At 45.7% G+C, this 20,111-nt stretch overlaps 1 protein-coding gene across 1 annotated transcript in view; it reads left to right on the top strand.

Annotated features, from left to right (window-relative positions):
* itga8 (integrin, alpha 8) overlaps positions 1–20,111 on the top strand; it is a 71,273-nt gene that overhangs the window by 35,596 nt on the left and 15,566 nt on the right. The window contains exons 17-25 of the mRNA XM_061234969.1: positions 119–273; positions 2,998–3,135; positions 3,525–3,592; positions 4,383–4,530; positions 6,623–6,715; positions 12,158–12,237; positions 15,786–15,866; positions 16,534–16,639; positions 19,838–19,996. Coding sequence (XP_061090953.1) covers positions 119–273; positions 2,998–3,135; positions 3,525–3,592; positions 4,383–4,530; positions 6,623–6,715; positions 12,158–12,237; positions 15,786–15,866; positions 16,534–16,639; positions 19,838–19,996 — 1,028 coding nt within the window. The remainder of the gene's footprint in view (positions 1–118; positions 274–2,997; positions 3,136–3,524; positions 3,593–4,382; positions 4,531–6,622; positions 6,716–12,157; positions 12,238–15,785; positions 15,867–16,533; positions 16,640–19,837; positions 19,997–20,111) is intronic.

Raw genomic sequence — 20,111 nt, 5'->3', positions numbered from 1 at the left:
TTTAACAGCCATGGTCTCCAGACTGAATTAGGCCCAGTAGATCCCGAAATACTGAAGTCCAGAATGATTAATGTGCCCCCTCCCCCCTCCCCCCTCCCACCCACCCACCACACCCCAGCCCTCAATGCAGAGCTGCAACTGGACTGGCTGAAGCAGAAAGGGGCCATTAAGAGGGTCCTCTTCCTGGACACTCACCAGCACCAGCACCATTGGACCCTCGTCATCGACAAGAGGAAGAGTCAAACTTGCCAGAGTTTTACTGTGTATCTCAGAGTGAGTCTAACACATTCTATCCTCTGCAAAAGTCACCCTTTTTTTTCAGGCCAATTGACTGTTTTTAATGAGAAATAGGGACAGTGAGCAGGTTTTAGGTATTTATTTAGTATTATTTACACTTATTGGTCTTCTGCCTATGCACTGAGGGGTTTTGATGCATGGTGTGTTCAGAGATACTCTTCTGTGTACCACTGTTGTAATGTGTGGTTATTTGCGTTACTGTCACCTTCCTGTCAGCTTTGACCAGTCCGGCCCTTCTCCACTGACCTCACTCATTAACAAGGCGTTTTTGCCCGCAGAACTGCTCCTCACAGGATGTTTTTTGTTTTCGCACCACCTCTCTAGAGGCTGTTATGCGTGAAAATCCCAGGAGATCAGCCGTTTCTGAGATACTCAAACCACCCTGTCTGGCACCAACAAACATTCCACGGTCAAAGTCACAAAGATCACATTTCTTCCCCATTCTGACATTGGGTCTGAAAAACAGCTGAACCTCTTGACCATGTCCATGCATGCTTGTATGCATTTAGTTGCATTAACAAGCTGGTGTACAGGTCTACTTAATAAAGTGCTCACTGAGTGTATATTGATAGTATGCTGGTGGTGAGTGGGTAATAAGCTGCTTGTTGGTGTACCACTTGTGTTTGCATTACATTATAGTATATTACATTATTGGCATTTGGCAGACGCTCTTATCCAGAGCGACGTACAGTTGATTAGACTAAGCAGGTGACAATCCTCCCCTGGAGCAATGCAGGGTTAAGGGCCTTGCTCAAGGGCCCAGCGGCTGTGCGGATTTTATTGTGGCTACACTGGGATTCAAACCACAAACCTTGCCCGTCCCAGTCATTTACCTTAACCACTACGCTACAGGACGCCTAGTTTGCAAGTGACTCAATTGTCCTGTTGCTGTCAGGTTGCATATGCAGCAAAAGCACTGGTTCTCAGTGCAATGACGTGCCCCACAGAATGAAATGAAAGGCTGACTGTGCCTGGGCAGCTGGGCCTCAAGTCTCACTGTGCATCACACAGTTGACCAGGGATAGGGGGTTTCAGTTGGCAGGATATTAGTCACACCAGTAGAATGGCTGTGACTGTTTTAAAGGACATGCATGCTAGACTGCACCCTTCTGAACTAACAGAGGATTTCATAGCGATGGGGCTCACAGCTGTGATTGGATATTCCAAGTGATTAAAGTAATAAATGGTCATTTAAATAATCAATTATTTCACAGTAATTGCACACAATATACACTTACTCCTCACTTTATTAGGAACGCCTGTACACATACTTATTCATGTGATTATCTAATCAGCCAATCTTGTGGCAGTAGTGCAATGCATAAAATCATGCAGATGTGGATAAAGAGTTTCAGTTAATGTTCACATCAACCATCAGAATGGGGAAAAACTGTGATTTAAGTGACTTTGACCATGGAATGATTTTGCTGCAAGACAGGGTGGTTTGAATATCTCAGAACAACAGACAACAATCTCTAGAGTTGAGTTGCAGAGAATTGTACAAAAAAACAAAAATAACCAGTGAGCAGCAGTTTTGTGTGCTAGAAACGGCTTGTTAAAGAGAGATGTCAGAGGAGAATGGCCAGACTGGTCAACGCTGAAGGTGACAGTTACGTAGATAACCACACATTACAACAGTGGTATGCAGAAGAGCATCGCACAATGCGTCTAAGTGGATAGGCTACAGCCTTAATAGACTTAATAAGTCTAAGAACTAAGCCTAATAAATACCTAATAAAGTGCTCACTGAGTGTACATGGAGGTAAATTTTGGGTACAGCCCAAACATCAGAAAAAATATAGAAACATATAATTAGATAATTTGAAGCCATATCACCCAACAGTAATTCTGTATATTCTACAAGGAATTGTGTGTGCATATGGAAGCAATTTATTCATGCTGTGTATGTTGGTTGTGTACACGCACCTTATATTTTAGAATGCATGTTAATGTCATATTCTTCTGCCAAGTATTACTTTACACTGGAGTAATTTGCTCATTAGGGTATAGGAACGTGACAATTTACCAATGTATTATATAATAGAATAAAATATCTAACTCTGTTGGGAAGTAGTATAATTCATACAATTAAGTAGTAATATAATTCAGGCTTTAGGGAGCTTGATGTGTTTATTTGGAAATTCCTCTGATGAAAATAATCACAGCAGGAAACAATGACAAATAAGCACAACAACATTTTGTGATTAAAAATTAGTATTTTAAGAGAATTAACGGGCTTTCTCCAGAGGGACATCTCTTGACAAGGAATTGCTGTTTTAATTGCTAATTACGCAAATCAATTCTCGACGGAACGGTAATATCGCTCATTAGTCTATCAAGAGAACCGATCTGACTGTGACAGCATATTTCACATAATGGTCTTTTCCCAGTGGTACTTTCCCTGGGCAATGTGCGGGAAAACTGTAAATAAATGAATAACTGTTAATGACACAGCATACCAGCCATGTTAGCATAACGCCCAGATTGTTTCCCATGTCCAAGGCCATGAGCAAGCCAGGAAAGATCTTATGGGGAGGCTAGGTAACAGATTTATCTGTTATAGGATCAGGGATAACACAGTAATGTCCAAACCATATCTTGATATCCATACATTAAACACAGAAATAATAACTAAAGCTGGTAATAGACTGTTTTGAGTGTTGGCTTTTCTCAACAGAAACTTTGTCTTCCTGTCTGCAGGAGGAGAGTGAGTTTCGGGACAAACTGAGTCCCATCAGCATGGCTTTGAACTACAGCCTGAATGAGACTTCCCCACTTCCTGGGCTGACACTCAGACCAATCCTGGACCACTATGGCAAGTCTTTCATCCATGAGCAGGTAAGAGGAGGGCATTCGTCAGCACAAGACTGTCAGTCACCACAAGACTGAAGAAGGAAGTATAAGTCAGTCTGGAATGGCAGTTCCCTCTGGTGTTGACAGACCTGTAGACCACTATTCCCCTACATGGAACCTGAAGTATGTTGGGAAGCTTACATAAGTACTGTAGTAGAGATCAGATGTCTGTAACAGAATGGTATGTCACCCCTGAAGGGGCAAGAGGTCCTCTTGGCTGGCCTGTGAAGGTCACGGTTCAAAGCCTTGGGCAGACGGACACGTTTTGTCTCGTATTTTTAACAGTATTGAGATGTTTGTTCTCGTGATCCACTCCCTTGTACTTGTGCAGTGAGGTCTGACGTGGGGCTTTGGGGATGTGATGTCATCCTCAGGCTTACATTCTGCTGGACTGCGGAGAGGACAACATGTGCATCCCGGATCTCAGGCTGTCAGCCACAATGTAAGCCAAAAAAAGATTTATCAGTGCAGTGCTTTCTTGGACGTGAAACATGAAAGATGTGACATTTCAATAGAAACTCTGTACAGTATGTCAAATTTGAGAGCAGGTTTTTTTTCGAACGATCCCCACATTTACTGAAAGTGCGTGAAACTCCACGAATGCTGTTCTGTTTAAATACGTTTCCTTGGAAGAACATGTGCAACTAGTTCAACAGTACGAAACAAAGGAAACTTCTGTCCTCTCCTCGGCGATTCTGGGGGGAAAGTTACATTTGCCCATTGTTTATACTGTGCCTGCATTTGAAGTGTACTATAGCACGATGTTTTGTGCAATGTGCCTGTGAGCAGGGCTTGACTGAGTGCTTACAGACCAGCCTCGTGCAGTCACACAGAGGTCTGTGTGTTCTCTTACGAGTCGAGAGCAGAGTTTTCTTGTGTTTCCTGCTAGGCTATATTGGCCACGTCAACAACCTTTATATTGTACTTAAAATGTATATCTTCTCTTTGTAGAGAATAGGATTAAAAAGAGATGGGACTCAAACCCAACACCCCATGCCCAATTTACTAGGCAATAGGCTAAATGGCAACTTGTGTTGGCTGAGACAAAGAAGGCAAATAGATGCAAAAGATGAGGTGACCGTTGGGGCAATGTTAACACTTTGTTGGAGAGTTAGGACAGATCACTCCTGACCACTGCAAAACGTAGTCGGGGAAGGCTTGGTGTATTCCCTGCCCTATGGACAACGGTGAGAAAGGCAAGGATCAATGTTTTCGCTGCTCCGTCTCCGCAGGGACCGAGAGCAGCTGGTCATCGGAGACGACAACCCCGTCATGCTGACCATCAACGCGGCAAACCTGGGCGAAGGAGCGTACGAGGCGGAGCTGCACGTGCTCATCCCTCCAGAGGCCGATTACATCGGGGTGGAGCGCCGGCGAGAGGTGAAAACATGAACAACAAGACCTCCTGGTCACCTGATCGATGTAGCTCATGAGCGCTGATCGCTACTGTAGCCCGCAGGTCATCATCCGTCATTCACTGGCCTAGACTAACTAGAGAAGGTGAAAGTGTGCACAGTATTCTGCTCATCACTCTCACAGAGTTTCATTAAACAGAGACATTCGATGTTTAACCATATGTGCCCCAGTGGGTTTTGAATTCAAACAAATGAATCTGAAGAGCTAGGCAGTGGGGACGGGGGGGGGGGGGGGGGGGGGGGGTTCATGAAGGAGACTAATTTTGGTGTATGTTTGACTGTATGGGTCATGCAAAATTCTGATATTGAATTTCAAACGTAAACCTAAGAATTAACCCATAATAAACCCAAATATATCGGTTGGCAAGAGCCATATGCCAGCAATAAGAAAAACAACACGCTTTAAGCCAGTCAGTTGGCTCATTGTTTTCCACTGACTACCCGCCATAATAGGGGCCAATGATATAATAGTGGTCATTCTAGTAATCATTCCTAGCAATCATCCTTACAGTACACACATAGATAGTTGTTTGCTGACAGTCCCAAAATGATATAGGGTATGTACATTCTGTACTGACCAGGTGACCATCACCCATACAGTGGCTTAAGTAACCCCCCCCCCTACTACCCACACACATCCAACCCAAATTATGATCAACTCCAGAAGCCTTACTCTCAGCCTCAAACTCAACATTAGCAGTAACTCCTAAAGCACTCCTCCTACACCCTCTCCGTCAGACATTTAGTCCATCAGTAAGTCATAAAGACATAAAACAATGTCGGTATGAAAAATTAATGCGAGGCTATTAGTGATCTCAGCGTCTTCCAAAGCGAATACAGAGGAGCATGTTAATGGGCTCTTGATTGCAACATCTCTCCCCTCATTTTGGCTCCCCCTGCTTTGAATTAAACTGTTTATTTTGCCGTGGAACAGAATGTAAAGATTCGGGGCTTCCCGTCAGTGTGCCAGGTCCCCAAGTGGAAATGTTTCCTCGAGTTCTCAGTCTTCCCTCGAAGCAGGGTAGATATCTAATGGTAAATGGCCCCTTTTCCCTTTTCGGTCGGGATACTCCTTTCCTTGTCTGTCGTTTTGTCACCCCGCGGGGCCGTCTGCACAGTCTCAAACACCGTGGAATTAGATCACCGAGCAGAGTCGGACTGTCTAACTAGCGGGGGCATGTTTCAAGCCAAACAACCCTCAGACGAGCCGCAGCCCGAAATCAGACATTTTCCACGATATTGGAGTCAAGCTCCTATCGTACCAGTCAGGAAAACAGCACCAATGTTCTAAACTAGGGTTTCTACTTTTTGCGTAACATGTTTACCATGTTAGCAATGTTACTATACATCGCAACAGACAGGCGGATAGAAATCTTCCATTAACGTTAATTTGGATTACCTGTTCTATTATATGTTTGTGGTTTATATCATTGTCTACACATTTGACCAGCCTGAATGAATGAATTTTTACATCTTTAAACTTCTTGTTTAGTTTCCTTGATTAATGTAGAAAATTTAATTTTGCGCTAAAACAAATTTCTGGCTAAGAACATACCATTTATTTCACCGAACCTTGTCATGATAACTTTGTCATGACTCCAACTCCAGCTTTGTCATGACTCCAACTCTTTATTTCTTCCTTTATTTTCAGAGGAGAAATGCCAGATATACAGGTGCTTTATATTATCTATCTTAAAAGGAAGCACTTTGTTACTAATTCAACATTTTGGCTTTTACCTTGCGACATTAGCATTCTCTCCCTATCTCTTGCATGTATAATTTAGCAAACTTTTTTTAAATACAATTATTATATATCAGATGGAATCTGCCTTGCTGAGAGGATGTCCTAATATGATTTACAGGGGGTGCATTAGCAGTCACTGGAGACAGAGTCAGTGGCCGTAATGGAAAGGGGAAGCAGGCATTGTTTGGTCAGGAGGAAGTGGTGGGTAATGAATGGGTCCGGGTCGTGCGGGGCCCCAGTGATGTATGGCATTATTACCGGCCGGCTGATTTTACCGCATTATATCCCCCTTCCCCCCCCCCCTCTTTTCCAGGCTGTCCAGCGTCTGAACTGCGAATACCAGATGGAGAACGACACAAGGATGGTGGTGTGTGACCTGGGGAACCCCATGATGGCCGCAACCAACGTAAGGGGGCGAAGCCCGACCTCTTCCCCCCCCCTTAACTCGCCGCTAATCCTATTTCAGCAACAGGGGCTGGCAGGAGAGGTGTCGCGTGAAAACAGCTCCCCCCCTTCCCTTTCTCTCCAAACAGGAAACAGGGCCTGTAACGGGATACATTAGGGGCAATAGAGGCTGTCAGTGACGGATCGCTTAGTGTCCGCAGATCAATACCGTCAGGGCGTTCGGAGTATCCTCCGCTATGCGCCCGGAATGCCCCGCGGGAGCAGAGAGGGGGTCAGCCAGAGAGCCCGCAGCAGACGGGCCTATGGAAAAGCCTCCACGGCCTTCGAGAGGCACGTTCAGGAAGTGCAGGCTTTGGTAATTGAGCGAGGGCCCTTCCAACTCCCGCCATTTGCGCAAATGAGCTGCAGTTTGAGGCCAACGCGCTGCTCCCCCTGGTGGAAGGAATAGGTTTCACTCCCCAAGGCATTTATTTACATAAAACATTTTCAGCTGGCTCTTTTATCCAAAGCGACTGACAGTTGATTTGACTAAGCAGGGGCCGATCACCTCCTAGAGCAATGTGAGGCTAAGGGCTGCACTGCCTCTTATTGCGATTATGCTGGGGTTTGAACCGTCAGCCTTCTGGGTCCGAGTCAAGCAACTCAGCCACTTGGCTATAGGCTGCACAGGCTGTTTCTTGTGAGAGTCATGTAGCACACCGTTCTGATAAATACGCTTTTGGGGTTTGGGAACTGCAGGCCTGCAAACCCTCTGTCCTCGCCGCCATGGAGAAAGGCCACGCGAGATTCGCGCTGGAGCACACAGGCGCCTCGCCATAATTCCAGATGTTTCCAGAACATCATCAGCAAATGGCATGTAATGCGTTTCACCACCGCAGACCATGAATATAAAGTTCTGTAATGTAAACTGTGAGGACATTGTGTATGAAGAGTAACTGCCTGTGCACCGTTGACAGGCCCATTCAGAGACCGCTTTGGTCCTGCAGTGCTTGTACAGTGTGAGAATATACGGTATATTAGCAAAGATAATTAGCATATTAGCGCCCCTGCTCAGGGCTATTACCCCCCAACTGCCCTCGGCCTCCTCATCCCCAACACCCCCTCACCAATTGTACCCAACATTCTACACTTCAAGCACAGTCACCCAGAATCTTATCGGGGCTTGGAAAACAAAATGTCTGCAATCGCAAAAAGAAGGATGGAGTGGAGTCACGTTGGGAGAAGCATAAATACACAGAGAGGCAGGGTTACGGCATGAATGGCCCGAGATCACAGAGTATCCCTTCCTGGTCAACAGTGTCCCCCCTCCCTCCCTTCCCTCTTCCCTCACGCCCAGATAAAACAGCTCATTTGCCTCCGGGTTTGTTTTTGTCCCTAGTCTGCTTTAAAGAACTGGGGGAAAAAAATGTGCGATTGGGTCTCTGATCTTATTGCAGTGACAGTGGCCTTTATGAGGTCCAGCTGTTTCAGCGGGTATCAGTGCGTTGCGTTAATTAGAGCCGTAATGGCCGCACTCAGAGACAGTGCGGCTATGACACTGTGCAGATTAATCAGTGCATCTGCTGCTCTTTGTCAGAGCCGCGGGGCCAAAACTGTTGGAAAAATGCCCAGGAACGAAGCTCCAGCCGTCTTAACGTAGTTCTATTAATAATCCAGATCTAGGGTTCCCTCCCCTCCGCAATGTATAATAGAACTGGAAGCGTATATCAAAGCGGTGGCTCCATTATTTAAAAACCGTGACAGTTTTAACGACGGACGTAATCGGCATGTTCGCCGGCCGTGCTCCCCAGCTGTCTCTCTGAGAAGCCACGGGTCGCTTTGCCGGAGACCTGGAACATCTGAGGTGACGCGCGGGAGTCACGCCCGCGCTGTTTTTCGACGGGGGGCTGTTTAGCATTAAGGTCCAGAGTTCCACTCCTGTGACATTTCTGACATTCCAGGAACTCGGCGCAGCTGCACCGCGTCTCTGGCACGGCGAACAGCTTCCGTCCTGTAGCCTCCCCTCACCAGCCGTCCAGGAATCAATTGTTTCATCATCCAAAAACAACTCTTGCTGTCCCTGTCGTTTATGAGAGTCTGCTCATTTTTCACCGCGGTGTTTGTCGAGTCAGGAGAATCCAATTGTAATGTATGTGTAATTAGGGGGTGTACAGGGTGAGGGTTTAGGGGGGGATTACATATCCCCCCATTCCCCTAACTCAGTGTCGTTTTTTATAGGGGTTGGCTCAGGAGCAGGCCAATTTGCACGGCAGCGTTGACACTTTCTGGACAAGTTTGCTCCTTGAAATTCATCGTCCCAGTTCCTGTAACTGTAACAGTTCCTCGTTCAAGTCAAACACAAGAGAAACACTGCAGTAATATTTAACGGAGCTTGACTGAAAGATTGATAGTTGGGGTCGTGCTACGTCATGCACATGGTTAAAGTGCAACAGGTTTCAGGGAGGTAGTAAATCAAGTCGAATGCATTTCGCAGGGCTCACTTTAAAATCTGTAGAGTGGCTTGTAAACAGGAGGGTCAAAAAAACATGGTCCGTTTCTCGTCAAAGGAGCATCAACAAAGAGAAGCGTGAGTCAGAGTGCAGTTTTCCGCCTAACGGAGCATATTGGATTGCGCTTTGATGTAATTAAAAGGAATGTTGCTGTACAGTTACTGATGGCTTTTAAAGGGATTTGGCAGGATAATGAACAGAGGGATGATAATCAACGCACTAACATCTTCCAGATTGTAGATGTGGTCTGGGCAGACCCGCGTCAGAAGGGGTTAATACAAGATGGAGTGAATTAACTTGGGCAGAGAGAGAGGACAACGTAGCGACAATCCTACCCCCCCCCCCCCCCCCCCCCAATCCCCCTCGCTCCCAGTCTGGCGTCAGGAATTTAACGCAAAATCAGCATGCCGTATAAGAATTTAGTGGAAACATCCAACCAACCTTTGGGAATAAAAAGACAACTTTGATGGTTCTGTCATATCACCTGGGGAAGAAACTTTGTTAGAAAAAATAAGACTTCAAGCTTGTTTTACTCATCAGTGTAGAGTCTGCCAAGTGTGGTAGCTGTTCTTTCCTGAGAATAATCTACAGAGAATTCCTCTACCTCAAAGAACCCAGGGAAAAAAAAAATAATAATAATAGAAAAATTCTGGTAGTCAATAGAAAATTGATTCAATATATCTATCATTGCTGGCACAGAAATGCATGCAGGCACCCTCTTAATAATACTTCAGTGTACAGAGACAGAAATCAGTACCAGCTGGGGGCAGAGCTCCCTACACATCAGTCTAGGCTTTTCCGAGTCACATGGTCAGGAGTTATTAAATATTAGACATGGTTTTTATGACCATTCCTCTGTGCCGGCTGGGCAGACGTGAGGCCCTTTTCTACAGGTTTAAGTTTTATTGCGGTGAAAAAAGCATCCCCCTGGGTTTCTGTAGTCTAAAGAAAGGTCCGTGTGAGGAATGAGGATTTAAAAATAGCCAGTCCTGCGATGTAAAGCCTGTCTGCTTTGCTGACGGGGCGGTCGGGCAGCCGATGTGTCCGAGTGAGCTCATAACTCAGTCAGGGCCGCACTTGGGATGGAGAAATGCCCCTTTGTCTGTGGCCATGTAGTCAAAGAGTGTTATTCAGTGTGCAGCTCATACTGAAGAGTGGACCAGAGATCAGCTCACACCGTGTGGATCTGAGCAGCTCACAGAGTGAGTGTGGATCTGAGGATCTGAGCAGCTCACAGAGTAGATTAAAGAGCAGCTCATAGTGTGACTGAGGGAGCAGCCTATAGAGTGAATGAGGGAGCAGCCTATAGAGAATGAGGGAGCAGCTCATAGAGTGAGTGATGGAGCAGCTCATAGAGTGAATGAGGGAGCAGCCTATAGTGAATGAGGGAGCAGCTCATAGAGTGAATGAGGGAGCAGCTTATAGAGAGAGTGAGGGCATAGCTTAGAGAATGGGTCAGGGAAAAGCGAGTGGGCCAGTGCAGAGCAGGACTGACGCTGCTGCCGGTGCCGGTTAGTGTCTCTGACACGGCAGGGCCGTTCACAGGGTCAGTAGCTCTCTCTTCACACGTCTCTCGCTCCCACAGTCAGCAGCTGCACAGCAGTGTGGATATCATCGGTCACTGGCGTGCAGACCAGGACTCTGGCAGCAGAGCGGACATGTGTGCTACTTTAATCGCCCTAGGAAAGGTCATCAAGGTAGTCTCTGAGCCATTACAATTCCTTTTCTCTTCGGCCATCCGGAGGGAAGAGGCTGACTGGAAATGTGGAGGCTGACTGGAACATCGAGGGCTCCAGGGTAAATTTGTGAATGTTGTGCAAAAGAATTCTTGAGCTTCTTGGACGAAATACCTGTTGCGCTCTAAAGCAATTATTATTTTTATTTTTTTCTTTCCCGAAATATTCTGAATTTGAGTTCATAGCATTTGCGATGCATACACTCACAAAGACTAAAACCACAAGAGACCCTTATAATTGGGCTTTCTCTTAAAAGTTTTACAGCACTTGTTACTCAAACCAATTTGTAATAAAGTGACTTTGTAGTTGCTGCACGGTTCCCGAACGGGTTCCTAATTTGACGGCTCCAGCTCAATATCTGTACCTGTTGTTCATTAGATACCACTGAATCTCATTATCAGATGAAAAATAGTTAACTACCCCATATGGTCTGTGTTAGAGAGGCACCTAGGAAACCCTGTTTTTTGGTCTGCGGTGTTATGAAATTGTACAGGCACACAAGACAAAAAGTCTTGCTTGGTTTCTTTGAGGGTCTTAATGATTGCCTACATTTAAAGGGGGGAGCGGGCGTCCTTCATTTTAAATGATGTGGAATTAAGACCCAAAGGGTCCTCTGTTGTCTCATCAGAACTACAGTTTTGTGGCTAGCGGGGTGGGAGGAGGGGGTGGCAAACATGATGGTCCAGTTGTGTTCACTGAGGGAGGAGGGAACCATGTGACTACTGTGTTTGGCGCTGGATGCTAGAGTGGGAGTGGGGGCACGTTGTTCTCCTGTTCTGACCGCTTGCAGATGTCACTGGCTGACTCTTTGATGTGTTCCTCTCTACTCCCCCTTTCTCAAATTCAAGTGGAGCTTAACTGTCATAACAACAGCGTGGTATATAAATGTACTAATTTTTTTTTCTCTCTCTCTTTCTCTCTCTTTCTGTTTCTCTTTTTAAATTAAAATTCAAATGCTTTATTGGCACAACATACTGTATTACAAAATATATATTGCCGAAGTGTTGTGATGACAACATAACACCAAGAACAAGCAGTGTCAAAAATAACAACATAAGTTACACTAATATGACATTAACTATGACCTACTATGTGATATGAAATGTATCATTGTCTCTTTGCTTGTTAAATGTATACTCACTGTCCCTCAGGTTGTGACAGGCCAAAACATATTTATCTCTCTCTCTCTCTCTTTCTGTTTCTCCACCACTCCACCAGCTGTCGGTGGGCCTTCGCTTTTCTGTTCAGAGGCTGGAGGAGGTGGGCCCCCACCTCGGCTTCGACCTACAAATCCAGAGGTGAGAGGGAAAGAGGCCCCTTCCCCAACCCTACACACACTCTGAATGTCCTTGTGAGCACCCCGGCCAAGGCCGTGTCAGCGCCTCCCCATCATCCTGCTGGATAGCTTGTCCGGTCTTTAACGTTCTTCTCATCCATCGCCGGGAACACAGCATACGCCATATTTTTTTGGAAGTATAGGTTTCCAAGCTGGCTGGCGTTACACTGGCTGTTAATGATGCTGGCGCTTTAGCCGTGGTGTCCTGGTAAGTTCATCAGCATTGGAGGTTTTCAGTGGTCTGCTGCTGCCTGAGTAACAGTTCCAGCCAGTCTGTGGTGAGCGCCATTTTGATTAATATTTTTTCAGTGATTTTCGCCTGACACTCATGGTAGAAATGGAGACAGTAATATAAAACAGGGAACCAAAACATGGTACTGTAAGACATGTTGGGCTGAGGAAATGGGCCCAGCTTCTATAACTGTGGCATTTTCTCCTTGCCCTTTGCCCTGGGCGTAGATAATAATTTTAAAAAACTACAAAAACAGGAAGGTAATGTTGTGTGTCTATATCGAGACATGATCGACGTCAGCGATGCTGTTTTTGGTTCAGGCTGAAGGCCAGTGATTTAGGGTGAAAGCCTAATTTGAAAACAGCCAAGCAGCGCCATATGTTATATTTCCTTGTGACGTTTACCCGAAAAAGCAAGCAGTCTGTTCCTCCGACCAGCTGAGACAGAGATAAGGGCATATGCATGTCTGTAGGCATGGAAACAAAATATGTTTAGCATGAGTTTACATATCACTATGGATTTGAAACAGTGTAAAGCGTTCCCAGAGGTTCTTGAAGTCCATAATTTGCATCATAATTGCTTTTTTTTCGTAATTGGGCCTGGTCATGGAGTGCACAAGCATAAACACATGGCAGGAGGATGTTTCTGGGAAGGGATGTTTTCTTTAAGCCCTCGGGGCATCCGCCAGCCAGGAGACACACAGAGGAACCGAGCACTGGAAGAAGAGCCAATGTCCTGCAGCTTTTAATCAATGGGTCCAAATCCCCTCCAAGACCACGGGGTCGGGCGAGGGAGCAGAGACGTGTTGTTTTAACAAAGACGTTGATCCTTTGTAGTATTAGCTGTGCGTTTGTGATCCGTGGCCAGCTAATGTGATTAATGGCCAGGCGGAAACGCTCTCAGAGGCTCTCAGTCCTCGTAGGGAGGACACTGACACGGCTCGAAGAGAACACGGCCTCCCTCGCGCGTACGTGCGGCTCCCATTCAGCCAACCCCCCCTCCCGGCTCCGACGGCGGATTGAATAGCGGACTCTCGGCGTAAGGGCGAGTGCGAGAGGCGCTTCCTCTCCGCCGCACGCCGTGAGCTCACTCGCGAGGTATGGAGGGGAATGCCCGAGTGTAAATTTTTCCAGGTGCCTAATGTCGGCCACATGTTCCGACGATATTGATTTTACACCGAAAAAGAAAGAGTCTCCCGCAGATAGAATCCAGGTGTGGGGCCAAGATGTTGTCAAGCGCGGAGGGCGATGTTGTGTCTTTCATGTCCCCAGGGTTAGAGCGGCGTTGGGTCTGCGAGCCGTGTGACTCAGGGGAGGGGAGCCCTGCTGACAGAAACTGTCCCATTATCTGATGTTTCAGGCGTCATTCAGGGGACCTACATGTGTATTTCATGCATTGTTTTTGTGTAAATGAATCCATGGTAATGATTCAGTGCTTTGTATTACATTTCACTGTGCTGTGCAGCTTTAACTCCCTGAAGTTGAAAGTTTTTAAAGTTTTTTGAATTCCTTGTTTCTCAGAGGCTACCTCTAATCCTCTAATTTGGCAATATTTGTTTTTTATCTACATATGCATAATTTTGTATAATTTCTAACCGCAGTATAGTTAAACTAAATACTGAACTGAAGTCTGAAAAATATTGTTATTACAGTCCATACTCAGAGAGGGGGAAAGCAGAGAGGGTTACAGATAGAGGTGAGTTCACAGAACAGAAAGGTGGGGAAATCGAACCCCCAGCCAAATGGGGGAACTCGTATAAGGTTGGCAGCCGACTGCCCTGCGGACTGCCCCACACAGTCTACCCTGAACTTTGCCACCTTGTTAAAAGGATTTTTTTGGCCAGACAACTACACCACATGTTTTAAGCTGTGTGTTACTCAGTGCATTAAAATACAAGGTCTGAGTACAAGGTCTGAAATGCACACTCTAAAGTGTTGACGCCTAGTTGGACCTTTAATGTTTAATTCACTGTTTGTTCCACAATGGTTTACTGGTAGGGACTTTCCGAAGACTTGAGATAATGTGCAAAACATGTCCATTACATCTGAAATGTTTTTGAATTGTTGTGGGTGCTCACATTGTGGTGGGTCTCTGACCTTCTGAATTTTTACTTTGAGGTGTTCCTGTAATGTGTTGCCAACAGACCTGGGTCAAATGATCTTGCCTGGCACAATTGACCAAGAGGACCAGAATGTAGTATTTCACAGGTTCCGACACACCAGACAAGCTCAGTAAAGTTCAGAAAAGTATTTGAATCCAAAACAATTGAGCCAGGTCTGGTTGTCAGTACACTGTCGTGTAATGTTGCAATTCAATTTTCTGGGCATTGATTGATTGCCAGCAGCCTTACCATCATGCAACCTAATCCTGCCAAGTGGGTGTGGGCTTAGTTAGCACCCGGATGGGTGAACTTCTGGGAAAACTAAGTTGCTGTTGGAAGTGGTTATGGTGGTTCAGTAAAGGCGATCTTTCGTCTGGTGAAATTACCCCCAATGCCTCAGCACAGTGATGGGGACACTATGCAGTAGGAGGCACTCGACTCACTGTGGTCATTAAAAGATGACACGCTTCGCAAAGAGTAGGTGGCCAAATTGCCGACCTGGCTTTTTCAACCTGCCACCTAATTATGCCCTGATTCAATTGGCAAAAACATTGCCCTCTCCCCCTCCACCTCAGCTGGTGTATGGGGAGCATTCTGGGGCGAAATGGCAGCCATGCATCACCCTGGTGGGTGTTACACATTGGTGATGGTTGAGGCTGATGGTTGAGTTTCCCCCTCATCTCTGTAAAGTGCTTTGACTGGCTAGACAAGCGCTATATAAATGCATATCTACATTGCCTGTTGTTTAGCCAGCTTATTATGGTTGTGAAAGCACAGCTTTTAAGATGAGCCCTGACAAAGTGTTGAGATGAATGGATGACCCTACCATCTCTTCAAATGCAACAGGAGGGAATTGTTTAAATTTCAGGAGCTGGCAAGCCCAACAATCTGTTGAATAACTGCTTTAATATTTGCAGGATAATAACACATCCACAATATAGCATGAATTTGAATCAAACTATTTTATTTTTACATTCAATTAACACCAAGTTTATTTCTCATGATTTCATAAAAATGTCTTTTGAAAGTTATGTCTTTATGAAACAATGATAACTGTTGTCTTTGTACCCCCTGACCCTTTCCTGCTCAAAAAAACTGACAAAACAAATACATTTTTCACATTGCCTGAAGATATCTTGGTTACACATGTGATTAATCCTTGTTTCTGTTTTCATAGCTCCAACAAAGACAACTCAAAGAGCAACCCAGTGAGCCTGGTGCTGAATATCTTGGCAAAGGCACAAGTTGATATACGTGGGTGAGTACAAGGTCTTTGGTTTTTCCCATGAATCTCGTTGCTCATCGATCTTTGATTGATTCATTATGTTAAAGCCCCTGGACTCCTTGGCCAGGGTCACAGGTGGCAAACCGACACAATCCTTATAAATCTGTCGCTAAGGATTAATTTTGAGGAGGAGTCAAATTCATTTGTGGGTAATTGTGATAGAAAAAAGAATTGTTTTTCAGAATTCTCATCATTCCTAGCGCAGCATGTGTGTCACACTGCACAAGTGCCTGTGCCTGTAGAAAATGTGTTTTCATAAGGAGCGTCATAAGGCCCAGGACAGCGCGTTGTCATAGGGCCCAGAACAGCTCATCGTTAGCAGCCCCGCCAAAGACGACCATGCGTTTCTAAGAATAGAGCATAGCTAATTGTCAACACATGAGCTAACACGAACCCAGCTAGTGTTCTCCCTATTGGAGGCGGCTGAAACCTAACCGAATGAACGCGGGGAAACAAACACTTTCACTTCAAAGTCTCGGACACAGATGCTCTGTGTTACCCCATGGCCCGGGGGTCGTAGCGCATGGAGACAAACACGTTGAGCGGTTTGCCTGGTAGGGGAGCGAGGGGGTGGTGCGGGCTAGTTGTGTTTGGCGCTCGAGCGGCCTGATGTTCTTACACGCTGACTGGCTTTTCCTAGGGTGTCGCACCCGGCTCAGATCATCCTGCCTTTCCCCCGCTGGGAGCCCAAGGATAAGCCCGTTAAGGAGGAGGACATTGGCCCACAGGTCCGGCACATCTACGAGGTACCAACTCCCCCGCGTTGCTGATACACTCTTCCTATAAATCTGTGAGATACGACGACCCCAGAATGCCGTCGTAGAGGCTTATGACCTGTTCCTATAAATCTGTGATACAACACCCTCGCAATGGTTTTGCGTGGGCTGCTGCGATGTTTCTGTAGATGTATGAGGACCCTGAACACCACGTTGCATTCAGAGGGCTGACATAGTGTTCCAATAAATCTACAAAGTGCGTATGTTCACACACTACCCACACAGAGCTGATACATATTCCTACTAATCTATGGGGTACCCAGTACCTTGTACTGCCTTAGAGGGCTGATCCATTGCTCTTATATATGCGTGCATGATGATTTTTAACTCTATCAGCACTGATAGAGGTGAACTGTACTTTCTCTGTGGTACCGACCAACCTTTTCGGCTTTGTCCTACAAACTTGACCCTATTATTCGGTAAGTCATCAGTATGATACTGAGCTCTCAACCCTGGTGTAAAATCCAGCTGTGACCAGCTTGAAATGACCAGCTACCATCTGTTTCAAAACATAGCTTCAGCTGTTTTGTTCAGGGAAGACCACAGTTCTTCTATACCTAAGGATTTATGTTGATAACACTAACACAGGAGTGTGGCCTGTTTGACCATATTCACCCATAGGTTACTTTATCTGGGTTTTAAAAAATTATCTCATAAAACCATTGCAAAGAGGTCCCTGTGATTGCATGCCTATAAGTCACTGGTGTATTATACTCAAGGAGACAATTGTATCTATCTATCTGTTGGTGAACACTGTGGGTCTTAAATAGCCATAACTTGAATCTGTTGCATTAAATGAACAGTTGGCCTTTGTGTGTAAATTGTGGAAGTTTCTTTCCTTTTTAAAATACAAGCCAGCTAAAATCCAGCATGTAGGAATGCACCCGAACAGGCAGTAATCTTGCTTGTGGTCTATCTCTGTGTGAAACATGTCCCTCCCTCCAACATCATATGTCACACAGTACTTACAACCTTTCATAATTGTGTGTGAAAGCGTGTTTCTTTCCTTAAAAGAGTTTGCTGGCCCCCCTGCTGGGCTCGAGCGGTGCTTGTAAAGAAAGCCAGTCGCCGAATGAGGCTCCCACTTTAGCCTGTGCGCCCTAATCCCCCACCTCACATTACACATCAAAGGTGGGGGAGGTCTGGAGCAGTTGGACGAATGGCAATATGGTTCCTCCGCTTGTAAATCCTGTAATGAAGGGCACATCTATGCGCCGGGGTGGGATGGGATAGACTGCAGAGGAAGAGGCAGATCCTGGCGAGGCAAGCCCAGCGATGGGCTACAAGTTCTGTACCCACTTGACTTTCTGGGCTCTCACCTCATATACATGAGCAGGTCCCTCAACCCTGCTGTATAATGAAAATGTTCAAGCTGGTCATAAGCTGAGTATGAGCTGATCTATCAGCATGGCCAAGCTGTTCATAAATATGGTCTAGCTGGGTATGAGCTGGTCAACCGGTTAGTGCTGGTAGCTTGTTTGAGTTCGCCAGCTTTTTCAAAATATAGGTTGAGCTGGTCTGAACTGGTCAAACCATGTCAAGCTTTGAGCTGGTCTCAACTGGTCAACCAGCTAAACCATGTCGAGCTAGGGGCTGGTCTCATCTGATCAACCAGCTACCAGCTGTTTCAAAACCTAGCTTGAGCTGTTTTTTTCAGCAGGGAAAGCAAACCCATCAGGAAGCGAAACAGTGGGAGAAACCCACTTCTAGCTTCTAATGACTCAAGACTGTTCCCAACGGATGGTGAATAAAACAATTCACATGTGGGAGTAATCCACTGGTCCGGGGGAAAAAAAAAACAACAACGCAGGGGTACAAAAAAAAAACAATAAAATAAAACAGCAGTAGCGCCTTCTCTTTCTGTAAAATCAGAAGCCCCAGCTAACACATCGGACACTGCCTGATCAAAGGCAGTGTGCCAGCAGTCATCGTGGCCAATAAAAGGTGAAGGCGCATGTTAAATTAGATCCCGGGGTAAGATCAAGAGGCCTACCTGCGGAGGAGTGAGAGAGAGCAGGGTCCGTACCTGTCAGAGGAGTTAGGCCAGCACTCTTCTCAGGCCGCCGTAATGACCCTAATGGTGCCAGTGTTCCCCATTAGAGTCACCCTCCCGCCTTTCATGTGATGTCTCGTCTGGCTTAACTTACGCCAAACTGCGGCCTGGCCCCCGGGGGACCAGATGAAGCCTTCCCTTTCACGGCTTCGCTCCCCTACGAAGGACAGCTATCGCACGCAAAAACTGTCTTTTATTTCCCCTGCGCATAAATAATAAGTTCCACTCCGGGTTTGAAGCTGTTTGAGATTCCATTTTGATATCTGTTTGCTGGAACATTATCTGTGGAGAGAAGCATTGTGATTAATTGAGTGCATCCCGTGGCTAATAATTGCTTTAATTCACTATAATTTGTTGCAGCTTTGTTTACAGCTGTTTCACATTAGAGGTAGCCATTTTTTTCCCTAAAGATTCTCAACAGCAAGGTCAGGAACTCAGCAAAGATCATTGCTAATATACACATGTATTTTGTATAGACAGTAGTCTTGTTGTGGCTAGAAATAACAGCCTTCTACACATATTTTTTAAAGCGATAATGAGCATTAGACAACTCAAACAAGTCAGACATGGGTTAGGGAATTCTACTTGGCTCCAGATGATTGCATGTTCTAACAGTCTATCATAAAAACCCTTGAGTAGGGTATGAAGTTGACCTGAACTTCTACAGTAAATATGCATTTCCATAAATGCTTAAAATGTCCAACAAGAGCTTACAAATTGGTGTGGATAAGGGTCTTTACAAAGTTGATCAAATATATCGCATTTAATAAAAGATGAAGGGAGCAGCCAACTGCGGAGCATTTGTTTGAGCAATTAATCTATTATGGTTGGACAGGAGTCAAGTCAAGTCCTCTCTCATTCAGTGTTGTTTGCTGTGATTGCTCCTAATGAAGTCACTTAATAAGGGTGACGATTACTGCTGAGTAAACACTGTATCGTGAATTACTGATACATAGAGAAGAGTTTTTCGCCATCACTGACTCCTCACTGACACTCTCTCCCTCTCACAGTGGCTCCTCATTGACACTTTATCTTTCTCATTCGCTCTCTTCCTCTGAACAGCTCCTCACTGAATACTCATTGACTCTCTCTCTCTGCTTTTTTCTCCATCTTAGCTCCACAATAAGGGTCCAAGTGCGATCAGCAGTACAGTCTTGGAGGTGGGCTGGCCCAGCCGCTATAAGGACGAACACCTCCTGTACGCTCTGGAGATCGAGACTGACGGCCCAGTAACATGCACGGCCAACTCCTCGCTCAACCCCCTAGACCTGGAGGTAGGTACAGTAGGCTATACGCAATGACTATGTGCCGTCTCAGTCTGTCCCAGAACAGTTTATTCAAAATAAACCTGGAGTGGCCGCTGAGAACCCCATTGAGTTCATTGCCTTG

This window comes from Conger conger, chromosome 1 (genome assembly GCF_963514075.1).
Source record: "Conger conger chromosome 1, fConCon1.1, whole genome shotgun sequence".
Lineage (NCBI taxonomy): Eukaryota > Metazoa > Chordata > Actinopteri > Anguilliformes > Congridae > Conger > Conger conger.
The sequence above is the reverse complement of the archived record's forward strand: the minus strand, read 5'-3'. Positions and strand labels throughout refer to the sequence as shown.